Source organism: Salvelinus sp. IW2-2015, unplaced genomic scaffold (genome assembly GCF_002910315.2).
Source record: "Salvelinus sp. IW2-2015 unplaced genomic scaffold, ASM291031v2 Un_scaffold3151, whole genome shotgun sequence".
NCBI lineage: Eukaryota > Metazoa > Chordata > Actinopteri > Salmoniformes > Salmonidae > Salvelinus > Salvelinus sp. IW2-2015.
In genome coordinates, this window is record NW_019944439.1 from 82,822 (window position 1) to 92,698 (window position 9,877).

General features: G+C 48.2%; 2 protein-coding genes across 3 annotated transcripts in view; one reads left to right on the top strand and one right to left on the bottom strand.

The window, feature by feature from the left end:
* The window catches only part of virma (vir like m6A methyltransferase associated), a 25,816-nt gene that overhangs the window by 472 nt on the left and 15,467 nt on the right, over positions 1-9,877 (bottom strand). The window contains exons 13-22 of the mRNA XM_070440905.1: positions 8,022-8,298; positions 7,744-7,935; positions 7,365-7,550; positions 5,156-5,373; positions 4,891-5,023; positions 4,610-4,759; positions 4,354-4,508; positions 1,108-1,204; positions 862-1,025; positions 403-746 (exon numbers count right to left, since the gene is read on the bottom strand). Of these exons, the coding sequence (XP_070297006.1) occupies positions 403-746; positions 862-1,025; positions 1,108-1,204; positions 4,354-4,508; positions 4,610-4,759; positions 4,891-5,023; positions 5,156-5,373; positions 7,365-7,550; positions 7,744-7,935; positions 8,022-8,298 (1,916 nt within the window). The remainder of the gene's footprint in view (positions 1-402; positions 747-861; positions 1,026-1,107; positions 1,205-4,353; positions 4,509-4,609; positions 4,760-4,890; positions 5,024-5,155; positions 5,374-7,364; positions 7,551-7,743; positions 7,936-8,021; positions 8,299-9,877) is intronic.
* LOC112075425 (protein virilizer homolog) lies at positions 7,122-9,823 on the top strand. Of its 2 annotated transcripts, XM_070440910.1 has the most exons (5): positions 7,122-7,622; positions 7,724-7,878; positions 8,070-8,306; positions 8,885-9,675; positions 9,739-9,823. In XM_070440910.1, the coding sequence occupies exons 1-2, from the start codon at positions 7,390-7,392 to the stop codon at positions 7,725-7,727; spliced, it is 237 nt and encodes a 78-aa protein (XP_070297011.1). In that variant the 5' UTR covers positions 7,122-7,389; the 3' UTR covers positions 7,728-7,878; positions 8,070-8,306; positions 8,885-9,675; positions 9,739-9,823. The 2 variants fall into 2 exon arrangements, with proteins under 2 accessions (XP_070297011.1, XP_070297010.1); XM_070440909.1 differs by having other exon boundaries at positions 8,885-9,817.

Consider the following 9,877-nt stretch of genomic DNA (forward strand, 5'->3'; position numbering starts at 1 on the left):
CACGCAGCCGAAAGCCGTGAGTGCTGCGTCCTGGTTATGTTGAAACACACACACAATCACACACACACACACACACACAACACAACACACACACACACAACACACACACACACACACACAACACACACACCGCCAACACCACATACATTGTTAAACTAACAAGTGGTCTGTATGTCTTAAAGAACCTTTGACTACATGTTTCCCATCCCCCTCCCTTTGCTAGGTAACTATAATGCCCGCAAGTGAGGAGTGGGCAGAGTGGCACGTCGTGGGAGTGGAGTCCGTTGCCACCGTTACCCAAGAGACTACATGTGATGCCAAGAGGGCCGGCGCAGAGCAACTTCACACAGCGGCCCCTGCCTCACGCCACAGCCCTGCAGCGGTACACACACACACACATACCACAGTCTCCTCTCGGCTGCGGTGGGGTGAAAAAGCGTGTCTGCTGGCTGTGGAAGGCAGCCCTGCCTCTGTTCCCAGTGAACAGGCCTCTGGTGGGGGGTTTGGGGGAGCTCTTAGGGGGTCGCTTGGGGGGCAACAGGCCCAGGGGAGTCCCAACGTCTTTAAACTCCGCCGCCACAAAGTCATCCACATGCATGCTGGGAGGGCGCGAAGTGTTCTGTTTGCGCTGGCGGAAGATGTCGTGGGGGCGACAGAGCTGTCCCCCGAAGCCCCCTCTACCTCGACCGCGAGGAGCAGCCATCATGTGGGCTCTCTTAGCTGGCTCGATGTAGTCTGACTTACCACTGCAGGGAGGAAGAGGACGACACAGGCATCTTTGTTAACATGTGGGTCACATACAATCACATTATGTACCTGAAGGTGATAAAAGTGTGTGTGTGTGTGTGTGTGTGTGTGTACCTGGTGATGAAGGTCTCGTGTTTGTGCTTGCCCAGCCTGAAGCCCTTGTTAGTTTTGGTATGACTGGGAGACAAGGGCTCAGACAGGAAGGAGCGTTCCAGCTCTGACTTCAGGTCCAACTCTGGACAACACTCCTGGGCCAGGCCTAGCAGGTCCACCTTCACCTAGGGACAGAGAGGTTTACTCACACACACACACACTGACAGAAAGACACACACACATTCAAACAACACACAGGTGTCTCACCATGTCTAGTTCAGCCTCCATGTCATCAGTGTGGAAGGGGGAGAACCACAGAGCCTTCAGCTGCTCATCCAACACCTCCGACAACACAAACACCGTCCTACAGGAGAGAACACACACACACAGACAGTCAGAACAGGACCCACACAGCTTCGGGTCAAAACTGGTTCCATAGCATGTCAGTGGGGCATTCAAGACAAGCCAAATTCCCCAAACAGATTGAGTTCATACAGGCGCATAATTTAAAAAACAGTTGAWTAAAATTGCACTTTTGTTAAAGGTGCACTATGCAGAAATCGCTCTGTCATTTCCTGGTTGCTAAAATTCTAATAGTTCGCCTAATTTCAGTTTATGTGACAAAACAGGCAAGTATCGTGTAGAGAATCATTGTACGATCTAAACCGCATTATAAACTGGGTGGTTTGAGCCCTGAATGCTGATTGGCTGACAGCCGTAGTACATCAGAATATGACAAACACTTATTTATACTGCTCTAATTACGGGTTGGTGATAACCAGTTTATAATAGCAATAAGGCACCACGGGGTTTGTGATATGGCCATATTACCACGGCTAAGGGCTGTGTCCAGGCACTCGGCATCCGTGTTGCGTCGTGCGTAAGAACAGCCCTTAGCCGTTCTAAAGTACAGACTGTTTTGCTATCAAAGACTGGAACATGTTCCGGGATTCTTCCGATGACATTGAGGAATACACCACATCAGTCACTGGCTTTATCAATAAGTGCATCAAGGACGTCGTCCCCGCAGTGACTGTACGTACATACCCCAACCAGAAGCCATGGATTACAGGCAACATTCGCACTGAGCTAAAGGGTAGAATGCCGCTTTCAAGGTGCGGGACTCTAACCCGGAAGCTTACAAGAAATCCTGCTGCCCTGCGACGAACCATCAAACAGGCAAAGCGTCAATACAGGGCTAAGATTGAATCATACTACAACGGCTCAGACGCTCGGCAGATGTGGCAGGGCTAACTATTACAGACTACAAAGGGAAGCACAGCCGCGAGCTGCCCAGTGACACAAGCCTACCAGACGAGCTAAATCACTTCTATGCTCGCTTCCAGGCAAGCAACACTGAGGCATGCATGAGAGCATCAGCTGTTCCGGACGACTGTGTGATCACGCTCTCCGTAGCCGACGTGAGTAAGACCTTTAAACAGGTCAACGTACACAAGGCTGTGGGGCCAGACGGATTACCAGGACATGTGCTCCGGGCATGTGCTGACCAACTGGCAGGTGTCTTCACTGACATTTTCAACATGTCCCTGTTGAGTCTGTAATACCAACATGTTTCAAGCAGACCACCATAGTCCCTGTGCCCAAGAACACGAAGGAACATGCCTAAATGACTACAACCGTAGCACTCACGTCTGTAGCCATGAAGTGCTTTGAAGGTTGGTATCATCAACACCATTATCCCAGAAATCCTAGACCCACTCCAATTTGCATACCGCCCAAACAGATCCACAGATTATGCAATCTCTATTGCACTCCACACTGCCCTTTCCCACCTGGACAAAAGGAACACCTATTTGAGAATTCTATTCATTGACTACAGCTCAGCGTTCAACACCATAGTACCCTCAAAGCTCATCACTAAGCTAAGGAACCTGGGACTAAACACCTCCCTCTGCAACTGGATCCTGGACTTCCTGACGGGCCGCCCCCAGGTGGTGAGGGTAGGTAGCAACACATCTGCCACGCTGATCCTCAACACTGGAGCTGCCCAGGGGTGCGTGCTCAGTCCCTCCTGTACTCCCTGTCACCCACGACTGCATGGTCAGGCACGACTCCAACAACATCATTAAGTTTGCATACGACACAACAGTGGTAGGCCTGATCACCAACAACGACGAGACAGCCTATAGGAGGAGGTCAGAGACCTGGCAGGGAGGTGCCAGAATAACAAAACTATCCCTCAACGTAACCAAGACTAAGGAGATGATTGTGGACTACAGGAAAAGGAGGACCGAGCACGCCCCCATTCTCATTGACGGGCTGTAGTGGAGCAGGTTGAGAGCTTCAAGTCCTTGGTGTCCACATCAACAACAAACTAGAATGGTCCAAACACACCAAAGACAGTCGTGAAGAGGGCACGACAAAGCCTATTCCCCCTCAGGAAACTAAAAAGATTTGGCATGGGTCCTGAGATCCTCAAAAGGTTCTACAGCTGCAACATCGAGAGCATCCTGACCGGTTGCATCACTGCCTGGTACGGCAATTACTCGGCCTCCGACCGCAGGCACTACAGAGGGTAGTGCGTACGGCCCAGTACATCACTGGGGCAAAGCTGTCTGCCATCCAGGACCTCTACACCAGGCGGTGTCAAAGGAAGGCCCTAAAAATTGTCAAAGACCCCAGCCACCCCAGTCATAGACTGTTCTCTCTACTACCACATGGCAAGCGGTACCGGAGTGTCAAGTCTAGGACAAAAAGGCTTCTCAACAGTTTTTACCCCCAAGCCATAAGACTCCTGAACAGGTAATCAAATGGCTACCCGACTATTTGCATTGTGGCTGCCCCCCCAACCCCTCTTTTACGCTGCTGCTACTCTGTTTATCATATATGCATAGTCACTTTAACTATACATTCATGTACATACCACCTCAATTGACCTGACCAACCAGTGCTCCCGCACATTGGCTAACCGGGCTATCTGCATTGTGTCCCACCACCCGCCAACCCCTCTTTTTACGCTACTGCTACTCTCTGTTCACCTCAATAAGCCTGACTAACTGGTGTCTGTATATAGCCTTGTTACTGCTATTTTCAAATTTATTTTTACTGTTGTTTTATTTCTTACTTACCTACACACACACAGAGACATACCTTTTTTCGCACTATTGGTTAGAGCCTGTAAGTAAGCATTTCACTGTAAGGTCTACACCTGTTGTATTCGGCGCACATGACAAATAACTTTGATTTTATATTGTGCCATATAGCACACCCCCTCGGGCCGTATTGCTTAAGTGAAATATATCTTCCATGACTGTTTCTGCTGTTTGAAGCTGGTGTGCAAAACAGAAAGTAAAAGATGCAAAAATGAAATTTAAGAACTGGAAGCATAAAAATAGCRCACATATAACAGACCTACCGCTTCTAGACGTGCGTTCAGTGAGAAYGACAGATCTATAASTCACATTTCTATGTGAATTTGTTCMGCTYGCACAAAAAGTTACATATTGCAGCTTTAAYGGTATCTATTGGGCCAACAGTGTCAGTGGGCGGTACCTGTGGTTGAACTGGGCCAATAGCGTGTCAGGGTTGGGTAGAGTGGGCTCCGTCTCAGGGGGAGAAGATGCGTCCATAGTGGTCTCCAGCGTCTGTCGTAGACMAATCACATTTTCCAACAGGGTCTCCAATGAATCCTCCTCCTTGCACAGCTTCTACAAACACACACACATGACAGTTACTTCCACTACTTCCGACCGGAGATCTGTACTTGCATTTATAATCATTACTATGCACAAAGTGTGTGTGTGTGTACCGTGATGTGTTTCTCTAGTGTGTTTAGAGGGTGTGTGTCAGTCTCCTCCCACTGCAGCAGAGCCTTCATCTCTGAGCCAGTCAGAGCCACAGACCTTGGGGGCGGGACCAGCCCGGACTCTTCCCCTCCACTCTCCTCCCCACAGCAACCCTGGGTATGAGAAGAGAGAGTGACAGAGACAATGATTAATGATATACGGGCGGATCGGCCTTCACATCGGCAGATAATGGTTGACTGGATAATGGTTAATCATGTTAATATGGACTTGTTTGGGGTTTTACCAGAGGGTCAGTGTTGAGGATCTGTCGTAGGAAGTCCAGCAGAGCAGAGAGGAGTTCAGCCGAGTCTTTCCTGAAGGAGAACACCTGTCTCTTCAACAGAGCACACACACTGGCACTGTGCTTCTTCAGAGCCCTAAAAACACACATCTCTAAAGTTGAATTCGGTGTTCCACAGGGTTCAGTGCTTTAACCACTACTRTTGTCTMTATACACATGCTACACTTGCAWTGATCTAAACYCCTGGCAATGAGGAGTGTGTGTGTACCCTTTGAGGTGGTAGAGTCCATAGTCATGTTCTGTGAGGAACATGAGTGTTCTGAGACAGGTGAGGAGCAGAGCGGCACTGCTCTCTCCRTTCCCCAAAACCTCCATCAGAGAGTCGCACACTGATGAGATCATTTCCCGTCCTGGCAGGGCATTGGCCAGTTGCTCGGCCTCTGACACACACCCCTCGGCTGGGTGGGGCACCACCAGAGAGATGTCCTAACACACACACGCACACACACACACACAGCAGAGTTAACCCAATGAGTCACACCGTTTACAAAAACGTCTGTAGAGTCAGAATGATTTGAGATGCTTGGCAAATGCTGACTGTCAGGAACACAAACACGTAACATGTTTCGTCTCTATGATGCTCATAAACTACACAAGAATCGTTAGAAGGTAAGGGGTTCTTCTACATAGAAGACCATAGTAAATCCCAGTACATAGTGTCTATAACACTGTAAGGGGTTCTTCTACATAGAAGACCATAGTAAATCCCAGAAAAACGTTACTGCCTTATTCATCCTGTTTCCATTGATCATCCTTGATGTTTCTACAACTTGATTGGAGTCCACCTGTGGTAAATTAAATTAATTGGACATGATTTGGAAAGGCACACACCTGTCTATATAAGGTCCCACAGTTGACAGTGCATGTCAGAGCAAAAACCAAGCCATGAGGTCGAAGAAATTATTCCTAGAGCTCCGAGACAAACTGTGTTGAGGCACAGATCCGGGGAAGGGTACCAAAACATTTCTGCAGCAGTGAGGTCCCCAAGAACACAGTGGCCTCCGTCATTCTTAAATGGAAGAAGTCTTGGTGGTTCCAAACTCTTCCTAGAGCTGGCCTCCCGGCCAAATTGAGCAATCGGGGAAGAAGGGCCTTGGTCAGGGAGGTAACCAAGAACCCGATGGTCACTCTGATAGAGCTCTGATAGAGCTCCAGAGTTCTTCTGTGGAGATGGGAGAACCTTCCAGAAGGACAACCATCTCTGCAGCACTCCACCAATCAGTTCTTTATGGTAGAGTGGCCAGACGGAAGCCACTCTCAGTAAAAGGCACATGACAGCCCGCTTGGAATTTGCCAATTTGACTCTCAGACCATGAGAAACAAGATTCTCTGCTCTAGATTAAACTCTGTGGCCTGAATGCCAAGCGTCACGTCTGGAGGAAACCTGGCACCATCTCAACTGTGAAGCATGGTGGTGGCAGCATTATGCTGTGGGGATGTTTTTCAGCGACCGGGACTGAGAGACTATGCCAGGATCGAGGAAAGATGAACAGAGCAAAGTACAGAGAGATCCTTGATGAAAACCTGCTCCAGAGCACTCAGGACCTCAGACTGTGAGAAAGGTTCACCTTCCTACATGACAACAACCCTAAGCACACAGCCAAGACAATGCAGGAGTGCCTTCAGGACAAGTCTCTGAATGTTCTTGAGTGGCCCAGCCAGAGTCCGGACGTGAACCCGATTGAACATCTCTGGAGAGACGAAAAATAGCTGTGCAGCAATGCTCCCAATTCAACCTGCAGAGCTTGAGAGGATCTGCAGAGAAGAATGGGAGAAACTCTCCAAATACAGGTCTGCCAAGCTTGTAGTGTCATACCCAAGAAGACCCAAGGCTGTAATCTCTGCAAAAGGCCTCAACAAAGTATTGAAAAAAGGGTCTGAATACTTATGTAAATGTGATATTTAATTTATTATTTTTAAAATATATATTTACAATGTTTATTTTTTTTAAACTGTTTTTGCTTCGTCATTATGGGTTATTGTGCGTAGATAGAGGGGGGACAACAATTTAATCAATTTTAGAATAAGGCTGTAAAGTAACAAATGTGGAAAAAGTAAGGGGTCTGAATACTTTCCGAATGCACTGTGTGTGGCTGATGTAAATAAAATACTTACTGTATGTACATGTGTATTATTGGTCATATTACTAACAGAAAACCCATTCTGTCCTGTGTGTCCCGTGTGTGTCCCTGTAGAACGTCCAGAACGTGTTGACTCTAGAGGGAAGTGGACTGATGTCTGCTCTGAGGGTTCTCTCCAGATCGCCTGTCCCCCTCCCGCCGTAGAGGCTCAGCAGAGAGATCTGAAGTGGAGTCTAGCGGGAGTGCAGTTGTTTTCTGGGGAGGGCTTGGACACGTGTGTTTGTGTGCTCCAGAAGCTGTGTAGCGTGCTGCTGCCTGCCTGGCGTGTGCACGGACACATGGGACCCCCCCACAGCGCTGTATGATCCTTGGCGTGTGCGCTAACACGCTAAGGCTGCTGCGGACCATGCTGACAGAGCTGCTGCGCAGCGGAGCCTTCCAGTTCAGGGACACGCGTGTGGCGAGCACGTTGGTGACGCTACACATGGTCGTGTGTTCAGCCCCGTCCTCTGGACGTCTAGACTGGGAGGAGACCAAGGTTCAGGCCCTCATCGTAGATGTGCTGCTCACCTTCACACGGGAGTCAGCGAACAGGTAGAGCTCTTTTCTGATTGACCTTTAACATAATGTTGTGTTGTGTGTGTGTGTTGCGTGCGTGCGTGCGTGTAATAAATTGGGTATCATTTCCCCTGTAGATGACCCACACAGAGGAGACTCTGCTCAGTAACACATGGTCTCTGATGCTGAAGGAGGTGTTGGGCTCTCTACTGAAAGCACCAGAGGGACTCTTCCTGGCCTCACCCTGCTGTCTGAACTGCTGCCACTTCCCCTGCCCATGCAGAGCACGCAGGTACACACACACACGCCTGCTGCTTCTCATGTTGCTACAGCCATCATCAGCAACAGTCTGGAGGTCGTCGGATTGACACTTAACAAACTAATCAATTCATGAGGATTGAAAGCTGTAGGACTTTCTGTTGGAAACATCCAAACCGAAGGGAAACCGATTTCTAGTTGTGTGTTGTGCTGGTCCCCCTCCAGGTGATCTCTGTCCAGGACGTGGCTGTAGCGTTGAACACCAGGAAGTTGTGGAGCATGCACCTGCGGGTGCAGTGGGGTGTGTTTGCGGACGCCCTCGGGTGTGGTGTGTGGAACTAGCTGTCCTCCGCTGCTGGCCATGCTGCGACGTGTGTGTGTCCAGCTGGCTGACCTCTCCTCTCCACCCGCCACCCTCATCATGAAGACCCTGCTGGAATTCCTGCTGGGGGAACTACAGCCGTAAGACAGTCGCAAACACACCCTTATGCACCTCTTGAACTAAGATGGCAAGCCAAATAAATCCCAAATTGGCTCTGTATATTATTTCACCACCATGCTACCTTCTCTGATGTGTGTGTTTTTGATTTCGATATGTGTGGTTGGGTTTTTGATTTCGGTATGCGTGGTTGTGTTTTTGATTTCGTATGTGTGGTTGGGTTTTGATTTTATGTGGTTGTTTTTTGATTTCGGTATGTGTGGTTTGTGTTTTTGATTTCGGTATGTGTGGTTGTGTTTTTGATTTCGGTATGCGTGGTTGGGTTTTTTGATTTCGGTATGTGTGGTTGTGTTTTTGATTTCGGTATGTGTGGTTGTGTTTTGATTTCGGTATGTGTGGTTGTATTTTTGATTTCGGTATGTGTGGTTGTGTTTTTGATTTTGGTATGTGTGGTTGTGTTTTTGATTTCGGTATGTGTGGTTGTGTTTTTGATTTTGGTATGTGTGGTTGTGTTTTTTGATTTCGGTATGTGTGGTTGTGTTTTTGATTTTGGTATGTGTGTTGTGTTTTTGATTTCGGTATGTGTGGGTGTGTTTTTCAGTGTTGAGGGTAAGAGTACCGGTTGGGGGCAGGTCCTGCGTCTCTCTCTCTATTCGACACCTGGTTTCCCAGAGAGCCTGTAAGATCGCAACGTTACACCTGCTCTCTGGCTCCGCCCCTGGAGACGAGCCATTGGCTGATGTCTTCCCCTGCTACTGTCCCTATTGGTTCCCGCTGCTGACCACGCCCTGCCACAACAGCACTGTGCAGAGCTGGTGGGAACTGTCCTGCAGTCACTGTGTGCCAGGTAACACACGAAGCACCTGGTATTGTATGAAGCTAATGCACTTCATCCACTAGCTGTTGTCTTTCCTCCAGCTATAACAATGGAGAGGTATGGGGTGAATTGGTGCGTGTTATGTTCATAAACATGTAGGTCTTTGTGGATGCTCTTTAGTCTGAACTATGTGTCAGACTAGCAGGGGGTCGTATATCAGGCTGAGCCAGGTAACAGGGAGCGGTAGAGGAATAGAGAAAGGTGTTTAACCCCATCAGTCCCAAGACATGTATCTGACTTTCATTATCTGCATGTCCAGCCGTTATATTTAGTCTCACAATGAAGTGTTTTACCATGTTCTTTTCAGGACAACCAGGGCTACAAGTAGAACACCTAACTATTTGACATAAACAGTTGCATTCATGAGTTTTATTGACAGAGCAAAAACCCGATAGAAATGTAGTTATAAGAATGCTCTAAGTACAGAAATGGTTTGCTCACTGGAAAATGAATATCTAACCTGTCAGTGACAACTGTTCAGAGTTTATAACAGCAACTATGTGAGCTTATCACTAGTGTTATAGACACTATGTCCTGGGATTTACTATGGGTCTTCTATGTAGAAGAACCCCTTACAGTGTTATAGACACTATGTCCTGGGATTTACTATGGTCTTCTATGTAGAAGAACCCTTACAGTGTTATAGACACTATGTCCTGGGATTTACTATGGCTTCTATGTAGAAGAACCCCTTACGTGTATAGACCACTACATGTC

Coding starts and splice junctions, on each gene's coding strand:
- LOC112075425 (XM_070440910.1), top strand. CDS start 7,390: ATGATCCTTGGCGTGTGCGCTAACACGCTAAGGCTGCTGCGGACCATG.